The 13,183-nt window shown below is 39.1% G+C and overlaps 1 protein-coding gene across 4 annotated transcripts in view; it reads left to right on the top strand.

The window, feature by feature from the left end:
- DHX29 (DExH-box helicase 29) overlaps positions 1 to 13,183 on the top strand; it is a 31,674-nt gene that overhangs the window by 9,433 nt on the left and 9,058 nt on the right. For 3 of the 4 annotated variants that reach the window (XM_071580624.1, XM_071580622.1, XM_071580625.1), the window contains 12 exons: positions 863 to 986; positions 1,329 to 1,925; positions 2,638 to 2,781; positions 2,876 to 3,052; positions 3,656 to 3,796; positions 6,196 to 6,340; positions 6,548 to 6,668; positions 7,597 to 7,681; positions 8,271 to 8,359; positions 8,874 to 9,002; positions 9,784 to 9,859; positions 11,490 to 11,714. In XM_071580624.1, coding sequence (XP_071436725.1) covers positions 863 to 986; positions 1,329 to 1,925; positions 2,638 to 2,781; positions 2,876 to 3,052; positions 3,656 to 3,796; positions 6,196 to 6,340; positions 6,548 to 6,668; positions 7,597 to 7,681; positions 8,271 to 8,359; positions 8,874 to 9,002; positions 9,784 to 9,859; positions 11,490 to 11,714 — 2,053 coding nt within the window. The remainder of the gene's footprint in view (positions 1 to 862; positions 987 to 1,328; positions 1,926 to 2,637; positions 2,782 to 2,875; positions 3,053 to 3,655; positions 3,797 to 6,195; positions 6,341 to 6,547; positions 6,669 to 7,596; positions 7,682 to 8,270; positions 8,360 to 8,873; positions 9,003 to 9,783; positions 9,860 to 11,489; positions 11,715 to 13,183) is intronic. The other variant, XM_071580623.1, reaches the window with a different exon arrangement.

Below are 13,183 nucleotides of genomic sequence, written 5' to 3'. Positions count from 1 at the left end.
ATCCTGTAAACACAGATTAGTTTTTTTATTTTTATATTGTTGAATGAAAGGTTAATCTGAAGCAAACCTTTGAGATAAATTTGGACAATTAACTTTTGGAATTCTCATTCAAAGTAGTGTATTAAATCATAGATTCTAAGTTTATGAATGCTAAAACCCCTTTGGAGATTCTTTAAAATAAAGTGGAAGTTACAAATTTGTACTAAAGCTAACATAAGTCTAGTTAAAACAGTGCAGTACCTTTTTAATTTTTTTCAGAAAACAAGTCTATAATAATATAGTGTTACAAAGTAGAATATTATCATGTTCAATCAAGTATACATAACACTGCAAATGAATAATGTTTCTTGAAGGAATGAAGTAAAAGAACTTGTCTCCTTGCTCAAGGTAAAAGCTGTGAATAAACTGTCCCTCTAAGAATATGAGAAATTTGGCTGCTGCACTGACTGGAGTGTATCTGTTAAACAGATGTTTGTATCTCAGTAGATCATTAAATATCATCTCAATGTATCCTAGATAGATGCAAACATACAAACAGATACTTAGTCCTTCTTCCAAGACCCCAACCTTACAGGTAATCTGTAGGTCTATAAATACTTGTTCTTTGAAGAAAATAAAGGCATTTGTTAAGAGGAAAAAAAAAGTCATAAATTCATTGCTGGAATCTTTACTGAATGTTTTCTGCTATGCAGTCAAACGTTTTCTGCTGTTTCTGTTAGCAAAATACTATTGAGCAATATTGAGTTAATTTTGCTTAGCATCTCTATTTTTTTCACTCTCGTATTTGAAAAAAAACCATTTACAGGTGTGTTTTTTATCTAGATAGCAAAAATGGAGATAAATGTCTGAATTTCTCTTCAAGGGTCAGGATTGTGAAATCATCAGATGATGTAATGGCAATGTGTCCTACGATTGTAACAGAAGATGGTATGCAAGCACAACATCTCGCCGCTACTTTGGCACTCTACCATTTAACCAAAGGACAAGTAAGATTTTTGACCGTATTACTGTTCGTGGCCTGGAATCTGCCTGAAGTATTTCCATTAAATTCTTTGCTTTTCTGTCCAATCATATATATGCTGTGCAGCATACAGAAAGGAAATTTTTTGACAGTGAAATGGTTCTTTGTGTTGTAAGGAATGCAAGCCAATTAAAAAATAAAAAATGAGTTGTTTATATTACTGTTCTCATAGTTTCTGTATTTAGAAGTAGCTCCCTGATTCATTTTTGTCATATCTTCTGACACACACGTTTGTTTATACATGAAATATTAGTGAGACTACTAAGTAGTACATAATGTAATTTTTTTCTGCTTTTTGCACCTGAAGTCAGTTCATCAGTTACTGCCTCCTACCTACCGAGATGTCTGGCTAGAATGGACGGATATTGAAAAGAAAAAGGAAGAAGAAAACAAGATAGAAACCAACAAGCCTCGTGATACCTTTATTGCTAGATTATTAAACAAACTCAAACAACAACAGCAGCTACAGTCTGAAAACCAGCCCAAAGTATCTGAGGGTCCTGAGGATTCCTGGGAAAACTTAGTTTCTGATGAGGACTTCAGCAGTCTCTCTCTTGAGACTTCAGATGCAGATAATTTGGAACCTTCAAGGATTTTGTTCAAAAAGCTGCAAAGCTCCTCCAGATACCAGAAGCTTCTGAAAGAGAGACAGGAGCTACCAGTGTTTAAGCACAGATTCTCAGTTGTAGAAACTCTTAAAAAACATCGAGTGGTTGTTGTGGCTGGTGAAACAGGCAGTGGAAAGAGTACCCAGGTGCCCCATTTCCTGTTGGAAGACTTGCTGCTAGATGAAGGATCAAAAAAATGCAATATTGTTTGCACACAACCCCGAAGAATCTCAGCAGTCAGTCTGGCAACCAGGGTTTGTGAAGAGCTGGGCTGTGAATCAGGACCAGGAGGAAAAGTAAGATACGACCAAATTCCTTTTTCTTGTCATAATCAAATACAGGGGGCTGTATTGTTGATACAAAGTGGAAAAATTATTTCTTACACAGCTAAAGAATCAGATGTTATTTTCTCTCAAAAAAGGGCTTTCTTGCTTTGTCAGTTATTGATTTTCTAGTTGTCACTTGTGAACATCTGGGTATCCGTATATGATTTCTGAAGTCTTTAGAGGCGAACGTCAAGCAACAGTGTTTCATAATGGGAATGGTCAAACACTTGAGTAGATTGCCAAGAAACCATTCCCTCCCTATCACCTGGGATGGAGAAAACTCCACTGAATAAGGCTCCTAGCAATCCAGTCCGGCCTTGACTGAGACCCTGCTTTGAGAGAAGTCCTTTCCAACATGTTACTTAACTATTTGAGGAAAGCTGAAGTCCTGTATTTGTTATGGCAGTCTTTTTGTTCATAAATATTTCTGAGGTCTGTGAAAAATCCTGGAAAGAAAACTGAGTTTATCAGCTCCTTGTTACTCTGGATAAAATTAGTGTGTTTTCCCTTTCTTAAGAAAAGGAAGCATTTGTAGGAAAGTGTGGCAGTCATGTGCCATACGCTTAATTAGCAGCTTTGGCAGTGTATGAATCTGACAGTTATGAGGTTTTATTTGATTTTGAATATTGCTAGCTTGTATATTATTTTAAGTTATTCCTATATTTTTAATATTTTATTTAAGAATTCCCTGTGTGGATATCAAATTCGAATGGAATCAAGAACAGGAGAAGCCACCAGACTACTGTACTGTACAACAGGTGTCCTGCTTCGGAAACTTCAAGAAGATGGTCTTCTTTCAAGTATATCTCATGTTATTGTAGACGAGGTTATCAATTTTTTACCATTCTGCAGAAACTGTAGTTATTCTGGGCCTTGGCCTGTACTAAGTCTTTGCTATAGACATGTTTTTCTAATTCTAGGTACATGAAAGAAGTGTTCAGTCTGATTTCTTGCTGGTTATTCTGAAAGAGATCTTGCATAAGCGTTCAGACCTGCATCTAATTTTAATGAGTGCTACTGTAGACAGTGAGAAATTTTCCAGCTATTTCTCCCACTGTCCCATTTTAAGGATCTCAGGGAGGAGTTACCCAGTTGAGGTAGGTAGATGTTTCTTTTCATTATGCAAGACATGTTGTATGCATGTATGCAATATTGGCTGGGTTAGTATCTCTAGGCAATATGTCGATATCACTTTTGTATTAGCAAAAATCCAGATCTGAAAATACATCTATCAGGGACTTGTAACTTTTTCCTTTAATGAAAATATAAATTTAGGGCTTGGAAGTATAGGATTGTACTGGTTTGTTTCTGATACATTTACTGATTAAAATCTGTCCATCAGTGACACTTTTGATTTTTTTTTAATCTATTCAACCTAGGTAGAAAGGAAAAACATGAAAGAATTCCCTCTGCTCCCAATTCAACTTTGTCATTGAATTCTTATGTATTTTTCTTACACATGCAGTATAGGCTACGGTAAACTTTGTTAGTGATCATGTTGAGAAGCCCATTAACAAACTTCTAGCAGCTCTTAAGTTTAGGTTTCTAAAAATTGTAGGAAAGATTAAGTTGAAATTTGCAAGATGTGTTACAGCTTGAAGGCATACCCTGCTCAGCTTTGCTACGTAAGCTTTAAAAAGTGAAGAAGATCCTGATTAGTTTTTGACATGCCTTGTTTCTTCTGTGAATTTTCACTCAAGGTTTTCCATGTTGAAGATGTAATTGAAGCAACTGGCTATGTTCTGGAGAAAGACTCAGAATATTGTCAGAAGTTCTTGGAGGAGGAGGAGGAAGTAACAATAAACGTTACTGTCAAAGGAGGAAGCACTACAAAGCATCAGGTAAAATAGCCATTTCTAGTTTAGACTTGGAAATTTGGACTTTTTTATCATTTTGGTTCCTCATATTAAATGTGATAGGATTGTATATCAAATATTCTTCAGTTGATGAACAACACAATGCCCTTCCTACAGTGGAAACCAAATATTTATGAATGCTGCACCCTTTTGATTGTCTTTGCAAATCCTGTAATAGTTGTCTTGATTTTGCTGTATTGGACATTGAGTTCTATTGTACAGATTCCTAGTTCTGGATCAATAAGCAGCAGTGGGGAAAGCATTTAATTTTCCCAAAGAGTTCTCCTATGTAATGAACCTAACAATGGAAGAGTCAGGGCCTTATCCTTGCTAGCTGAAAAACCCCCAGGATGCTCCAATTTGGCATGACAAATGAGATGATCTACATGAGATGGTTATAGAGAGCTTTTTTTTTTAACTATGATTTATCTTTAGGTGCTCTGCAATGACAGGTGTGTGTGCTTTTGGATCAAAATTCCCCGACGGGAGACTGTATCAATGCCATCTGATTTTGGCAGCTTAGGCTGTTCATGTAGACTTTGTGTTTTAGCTGTCTGCTCTGATTTGCTTTATCAACATTTTTGCAGGACCGTTTAGTTTGGTGCCAAGACACACTGATGCATATATTGAAAAATACACTCTCCTGTGCTCTGCTGATTTTTTTTTCCTAGAATGGTAGTAACCCCCTACATCACAACAGCATCCTTCAGTTGAAGCCCAAGCACTCTCATGAGTGCTGCTGCATCTTTGTGGTTTGCTTCTGATGAGCGTTCAGTACAAAAGGATACATAGTGTCAAACTTTTTAAAGTGTGTTAAAAATGAAATTATGTAGAATTGTAGCCAAGTGACCCTGGCTGGATGCCAGGAATGCACCAAAGCTGCTGTGTCACTCCCCTCAACTCACAGAGGAGAGAAAATGTAATGTAGAGTTCACGAGTTAAGGACTGGGAGAGATCACTCACTTGAAATGGGGATCTTAATTAAATATATTACTACCAGAGTCAAAGCAGGATAATGAGAAGTAAAGTAAATCTTAAAAATACCTTCTGCCCACCCCTCCCTCCTTCCCGGGATTTGCCTCATTCCCCATCAGCAGTGAAGGGAGTTCGGGTTATGGTAGTTCATCACAGGTTGTTTCTGCTGCTGCTCAGAGTGTAGTCCTTCCCTTGCTCTGCCATGAACGTCTCCAGTCTGAGTCCATCCCACAGGCAATAGTTCTTCACAAACTGCAATGTGGGACACTTTTCCATGGGGTGCAACCTTTTAGGCACAGGCTGCTCCAGTATGTGTTGCCCCCAGGGCCACAGGTCCTACCAGGAAGACTTGCTCCAGCATGGGCTCCTCTCTCCACTGGTGCGCAGGTCCCTGCCAGAACCCTGCTCCAGCATGAGCTTCATATGGGGTCACAGCCTCCTTCAGGACCTACTCTGGCATGGGTCTCCTCCATGAGCTGCAGGTGGATCTCTGCAGCCCCGTGCCCCTCCATGGGCTGCAGGGGAACCTCAGCTCTGGCTCCTGAAACACTCCTCCTCTTCCTTCTCCACTGACCTTGGTGTCTGCAGAGTTGTTCACATATTCTCACTCTGCTCTTCTCTGGCCACAATTTTCTTGTACACAATAACTTTTTTCCCCTCCTTAAATATGTTATCACAGAGATGTTACTGTCATTTTGGTGGGCTTAGCCTTGGCCAGTGGCAGGTCCGTCTTGGAGCTGGCTGGTGTTGGCTCTACTGGATGTGGGGGAAGTTTCTGGCAGCTTCTCAAACAACCCACCCTTGTAGCCCCACTGCTACCAAAACATGGCCACAGAAACCCAATACAACAATTATGGCTCTTAACATAGAAGCTTTATGCTATGTATGTAAGATGTCTATATGCAATTAAACAATAAATTTAAATGTATGTTTTGTCTTGTAACTTGTCCTTTCTTTTGCTCCTAAACACTGCAGAAGTTGCGACCTAATTCTTAAGTTTCATTGCAGCCTTTAGAGAAGGGTGAGGTGAGGGGCAGGAGAAAGGGGAAACTAATTTCTTATGCCCCCAAGAAAGAATTTTGAAAGAAGATTGGACATCCTGTTACCCCAGTTTGAATCGATAACAATTGAATGTCAGATATGGACCTGAGAACTGTTTACATCTTGGACAGACTTGAATCTTTACTTTCTTATTTTAGCCTGGAATGTCATTTAACAGTAATAGATACCTATGAACATCATGTAGATGGCTGTCAGTTAATCTAATCTGTGCTGTTTTAGTGGGTAGTTAGTTAAATGTCTCTCACCTCAGTGTCTGTTGTAAGTGAATGACAAATTGATCTTCTGCTCTCTTACCTTCTTCTAAAACCCTAAGAATATGATCTGTTTTGTCTGATCCTGATTTTTAGGAATATGTCCCAGTCCAGTCTGGATCTGGTATGGATTTGGCTCCTTACTATGCGAAGTACAGCAGTCACACACAGCAGGCTATCTTATATATGAACCCTTACAAGATCAACCTTGAACTCATTTTGGAGCTGCTTGCATACTTAGGTACAGTCTTCATCTTAAGAACTTCATGTACTTGGGGTTGTCCTTTGGATTTATTTTCCAGTGCTTTCTGTTGATGATGAAGTACTTGAACTCATTCTCACATAAAGCATCCTAAAAAGCATTGACTGCAGAGTGTAGCATTAGTTCGTCTTGTCAGGCTGCTTGCAAATGTGTGTTTAACTGGATGCCTGTACTGTAACTTTCCAGACAGAAGTCCCCAGTTCAAGAATATTGAGGGTGCTGTGCTGATCTTTTTACCAGGCCTTGCCCATATCCAGCAGCTGTATGATCTCATTTCAACTGACAGAAGATTTAACTTGCGTGACAGGTAATGCAGGTGTTTTCTGTGAAGTTAGTAGTTTAATTTACAACCCAACAAACACATTCATTGAGATTTGCTGTTCTTGGAAAAGGAAACTGGGAGTTAAACCTTTGAGCTCTTTGTGCTACAAATATGCTTTTATTCCCTTAAAAGTTATACAAGCAAAAATGACAGATGTTTAGGAATGGTACAGTAGTAATTTTTTAAAAATTATTTGTAATACGTTTTTCAAGAAACTGAAAACACTTGAGTAATTCTTTTCCACTTAGGGTGTGGAAGCTGCCATACCTGGGATATAGATTTCTGTGGCTTACTGTTTACATAGAAGTGACTTCTTCCTGCCAAGAGCTCCAGAGACAGTAAACTACCAAGAGAAATGGCCTAGGGCTGTAGTGGCAGATAGTTTTGAAATTTATTTTGTGAGTAACTAGAAGTTAGCAACACAACTACATGAAAAGAACATTTGCAGTCAAATGCTAAAGATGATAGATGGACTGAGATGTCAAGGTCTGGAAGAGAAGGAAAGTACAAATCTCTGTGGCTGTTTTACCTCTGGATGCCTTAAGTCAAAATGAAAGTTGCACGTGTTTAATATTCTGAGCGAAGTTTCAACAGTGGTTCTTGTCTTGGAAGCACAGTGTAAAAAGCTCGAGTTCATGGGCTCCTAGTTCCCTTTTTTTGCTAAGCTATTGTTGTAAATTAACCAGAGTTCTGGAGTAGTAGTATTTTCCCTGCATTTTTACTGAATAGGAAAACAGCCCTAGGAACTAATTATGCCATTTTTTTCTTTTTTATTGTAATAAAATGGTGATGCAGACTTTCAGCTGTCCATTTCTAGTTGCTTTTGCCAAACTGTTGTCATCCTGGTGGTCTTGTTTCTTTATTGTATCTTACTTGAGAAGTGTGTATTGATTTCTATAATTTCTTGTTCTAGGCACAGACTGATAGCTTTGCATTCTGTTCTTTCAACCCAAGATCAAGCAGCTGCATTTACAATACCTCCTCTTGGTATTAGAAAGGTATGATGTATTTAAAAAGTTCACCACTGAAGTGAGCAACTTCCTGTGGGTGCAACTCTGAATTGCTGTAAAATCTAATCATACAGAATGAAACAAGAACTAGTTGTTCCCATAATTTTCTCACTGTAAAGAAATTATTCTGATTGGGTGGTTTGTAATGGGTAGAAGTTAATATGCTGTGAAAACCTTGGCAGTAATCAGACAGGTTTTTAAACCTAGTATTTTTCTATTAATATCTTGAATTGTTGCTCTCCTATATTTTAACCAGCTTTTATATAGGAAGATAGTATTTTACTTACTGCCAAACCCCTTAATTAAATATTGATCAATTTTGGGAGATACTAGTCGGTAATTTTGATAGGTTATAAAACAAAAAGTGAATGTAAAATTCTTACTTTTAATTCCTCAGTAACTGAGGGAAACTAGACCATTTCCAAGTTACATAGCTTGTAATTATTTGTCAAGTTATTTAGGAAAGCACTTCTGGATAAAATATTTTAGCTAGACTTACTATGAAAAACTGATTTAAAGGATGAAAACTTTTAGACATTCCATAATTATTTTATTTATGCTGTGTTACTTTTTCCAGATTGTTTTGGCAACCAATATAGCAGAGACGGGTATTACAATACCAGACGTTGTCTTTGTAATCGATACTGGGAGAACAAAAGAAAATAGGTGAGAGTTTGATTTTCATTAATCATACTGTGATTACTGTAAATATTTGGAGTTAGTGCTGTAAGAATTTTGTTGTATCCTTATTAAACTACAGTTTGGGATGCAAAAATGCTCTGAGCTCATTTAACAGCTTAGGTACAAGTTGTGGACAGCAGTTTAGGTACAAGTTTGGGATGTATCTTCGGATTTTCAAATGGTTTGAACAGCAAGAGGTGTTGTTCACAGATGCAGAGGATTGTGATTAAGTAAGATTGTTGGAACAATTCTGAATTGCCAGGTAGACGAAATAGTGAAAAAGCTCTCTTATTTTCCAATTTTTACACTTGCATTGGTGAGTTATATTTAAGGTTCTTTGGTGCACAGTTCCACTGAGATATGCATAGTTTTCAAAACTAAATATATTTCCAAATAACTGCTAATTAGATATATTATGAATATGCTGGTGTTTACGTTATATGTACACCAAAATTTTAATTCTGAAATCTGAATGGGCACTTGCTTTATAATTTTGAAGGTACCATGAAAGCAGTCAGATGAGTTCCCTGGAAGAGACCTTTGTTAGTAAAGCCAGTGCTCTGCAACGACAAGGAAGAGCTGGACGTGTTAGGGATGGGTTCTGCTTCCGGATGTACACAAGAGACAGGTATTGTAAACTCAGCAAGATTTTGTAAATCACATAGATATATTTGTCTTTTTTCCTGTGTAAACCCAAGAATTCTTGTTGAAATTCACTTTAATTACTGAAAATTGGAAAGATTAAACTGGGAAAAAAACCCAACTAAAGAATATCATATGTATGAAGTGTAGCAATAGTCTTTCTTTCAGATTTTTAGAAGAAAAGTTTATTTTATTCTTAGTATCTCTGTAATGTGGTTTGAAAAAGTTATTCATAATTAAAAGAAAAGTGCAGCACCAAGGAATTGCAGAACATCAGTTTTTAACACCACCTACTGCCTCACAATAAATATATGCAAACTTTACGTCCTGAACCTTTATCAAACAAATCTGTAGGTTTCGGAAGTGGTTTGTATCTCTACAGATAAAAGCTGGGAGCAGTGCAGAATTAGTTTCTGTCACTGCAGTGGAATGACCTTTTTCCTCTTTCTGCGAAAGTCTGAAGCAGATTTCAGCTGAGCAACAACTAAAATTATTTTGACACAACCGATGAAGTTCTGCATTTCAGCCGCATACAAGACTTCCAGGTTGAGAGCTGTGCATTTTACAGACTTGGTTTGAAAACTTGGGACTTCCTGCCTTATGCTCTGACTGAAACTCTTGCTTTCAAAGTTATGACATACACCTTAATTCAAAGGATGAACAGCTTCCCCAGGCTACTCCCCTTGCCTTGCCCCTCAGAAGAATATCTGCAAGGAATGACCATGTGAAATTCTAATATTAATGTCTGTGTTTTTATTATGTTGCAGGTTTGAAAGTTTCATGGAGTATTCTGTTCCAGAAATACTGCGTGTGCCTTTGGAGGAGTTATGCCTGCATATTATGGTATGGTTTTTGGTTTTAGAATTGCTAACCTTGTGTGGTGGGTTTGACCTTGGTTGGACATCAGGTGCCCACCAAAACCCTCCTGAACTGGACAGGGGAGAGAAAATACAATGAAAGGCTCATAGAGTTAAGGACAGAAGAGGTCACTCACTGGTGATCACAGACTAAACAGACTCTATTTGGGGAAATTAATTGAATTTATAACCAATGAAGTCAGAGTAGGATAAAGAGAAATAAAAAGCAAATCGTATAAACATTTTTCACCCACATGTCCCTCCTTCCCTCGCTTACCTTTTTTTCTGATTCCCTGCCTCCTCCCCTCCAGCAGCAAAGGGGGACAGGGAATGGGAGTTGTGGTCATTTCATCACACCTTGTTTCTGCTCAGAGGGAGGACTCCTTCCCCTGCTCCAGCATGGAGTCCCTTCCCCAGGAGACAGTCCTACATGGACTTCTGCAGTGTGAATCCTTTCCGCAGGTTGCAGTTCTTCAAGAACTGCTCCAGTGTGGGTCCCCCACAGGGTTGTAAGTCTGGCCATTAAACTTGCTCCAGTGTCGGCTTCTCTGTCCATGGGGCCACTGATCCTACCAGGAGGCTGCTCTGGTGTGGGCTTCCCATGGGGTCACATCCTCCTTCAGGCATCCATCTCTTCCAGCATGGGCTCCACCATGGACCTCCACAGGCTGCAGGGAGATGACCATGGTGAGGAAGGCTTTCAGCAGCTGGAGCACCTCCTTCCCTTTCTTCTTCACTGACCTTGGTGTCTGCAGAGTTGGTGCTCTCAACACATCCTCACCCCTCTCTTCTCTGGCTGCAGTTTGCTTCTGTGAAGTAACTTACCCCAGAGGCGCTACCACCATCTCTGATGGGCTTGGCCTTGGCCAGCGGTGGGTCTGTCCTGGAGCCAGCTGGCATTGACTTCACCAGACATGGGGAAAGCTTTTGGAAGCTTTCCACAGGCACCCATGTAGCTCCCACTGCCAAAACCTGGCCACAGAAGCTATGTACACCTTGTTAGCTAGAAGTATGACACATCCCTTTGTAGTAATTACACCTTCATACTATTGTTTTGGAACTACTGGTGTTATTAGCTAAAAATGTATGCTAGGACAGACCTAATCCAGTGTAATTACTCAGTGGGGCTTCTCCCACCAGGTCAGGGGATAACTCAGCATTTGAGTGCTAGAAAATCCAGAGCATGCTGTCCAGTGAGAATAGTGTACTGTATACCATGGCACTTTGCCCCAGAGTGGCAATTCAAACTTAAATATCCTTCTACCTGATCCCTACTTAAGGGAGCAATTTCATTACCTCTCTCCAAGTCTTAAGTGAGCTAGATCTGCGTGGGAAAACTGGCAACCCCACAAATTAGTACTAGTTTGAACTGCCTCCCATCAGGTTTGAGAGCCTCCTGCTCATCAGTGATCACTGGTAACACTTCTCTGAACAGCGATTATGTCCTTCCAAACAATAAAGTTTTGTTAACCTAGTGTGGAGACACATCAGCCTTCTGGGAAGCCAGGAGGCTTGTTTAGAGGGGAAGGAATGTAAATTCCAATGTGCTTTCTAGCTACTAGAAAAGTTTCTACTAAAAATTTTTATATTGAAATATATGCCACTTTACTTCACAGAAATGCAATCTTGGCTCTCCTGAAGATTTTCTTTCCAGAGCATTAGACCCCCCACAACAGCAAGTAATTGGTAATGCAATGAACCTATTGAGGAAGATTGGGGCTTGTCAATTAAACGAGCCCAGGCTGACTCCATTGGGCCAGCACCTTGCAGCCCTTCCTGTTAATGTAAAGATTGGCAAAATGCTTATATTTGGTGCTATATTTGGCTGCTTGGATCCTGTGGTGAGTAAAAATAAATTTTATCTATATTTTTTTAAGTATGGAAATTATTAACTCTTTGTAATTAATCTGATTTTTTGCGATGTGGTATTTTGCAAAGATGATGCAAATAGTTAAAATATTTTTTTAAGGTGAGGGCACCCAGGCATCATGGAGGGGAATAAAAGTGTCCTTTATGATTGGACTCAATGATCTTAAAGGTCTTCTCCAATTTAAAATTATTCAATTATTCTAAACTTCTAGATACTATTCTCAAGGGGTAGTTAGGCTTGGTCTCCAATTCTGTCTGTGGTGATCTCAAGGAGTCTAATACTTAGAGAAAAAAGTCCTGCTTACAGGTTCGACAGTCTGGATTACCCCACAGTTCATGGGCCAAGAACATGCTAATGTAAAGTTATTGAAAATAACTGCTGCACTAATTTATTGTATAAAGACCATGTCATAGTTAACATTTTCACCTAATCCTTTTAATTCATTGCAAATTAGGGTGAAAATAAGTGTGTTAGTTGCTGGAAAGTGGAAGCTAAAATTCTTTGTATTTCCTATTAATGTGGTATAACCTAAAACAGTTGATTTAATCTGACCTTTACTTTATGGGGTACTGCTCTGTCATTTGACAAAACATTTCATGAGAGTTTTGAGATTCAATATTTTTTATACATGTATATAAGGCACTATGTAAGCAGTGGCTTTAATATAAGCAAGTACTGAATCCTATGTAGGAAGTTCTTACTGTACAAGTTTTCCTTGAGATGTAGTAGAATGTAAAATCTCAATAAATATTACCTAGATTATATTGCATATTAAATATTACATAGAGTGCAAGAGCTAGTGATCCTCAGGTTAAAGAAATTGGGAAGGAAGCCAGTGGATGGGCATGAGTGAGTTGAGACCTGCTGGTCAAACTTAATGGTAACAAGTAAATGCACAGGTAGTGGAAGCAAGGACAGGTGTTCTGGGAAGAGTGTAGGGATAGGATGAGGAAGGCCAGGGCAAAGTGGGAGCTGAACTTGGCAAGGGACACAAAGAAGAGCAAGAAGTGCTTCTACAGGCATGTTGGGCCAGAAAAGGAAGGTCAAAGAAGGTGTACCCTCCTGATAAACAAGGCTGACCAACTGGTAACAATGGATGAGGAGAAGGCTGAGGTACTCAACATTTTTGCCTCGTTCTTCAATGGTACCCTCTCTTACCAACACTTCTTGAGTGGGTGGAATGCAAGATGGAGACTGGGGGAGCAAAGTCCCTCCCACTGTAAGAGAGGATCAGATTTGTGACCACCTGAGGAACCCGATGAGGTGCATCCCAGAAGTCCTGAGGGAATTAGCTGATGTAATTGCCAAGGCACTCACCATGATATTCAAAAAGTTAAAGCAGTCAGGTGAGTCCCTGGTGCCTGGGGAAAATCACCAGGAACATTGTGCCCATCTTTTTTTGAAAGAATGGAAGGTAGGCCCCTGAGAACTACTGACCTC

This window comes from Pithys albifrons, chromosome Z (assembly GCF_047495875.1).
Source record: "Pithys albifrons albifrons isolate INPA30051 chromosome Z, PitAlb_v1, whole genome shotgun sequence".
Lineage (NCBI taxonomy): Eukaryota > Metazoa > Chordata > Aves > Passeriformes > Thamnophilidae > Pithys > Pithys albifrons.
The sequence above is the reverse complement of the archived record's forward strand: the minus strand, read 5'-3'. Positions and strand labels throughout refer to the sequence as shown.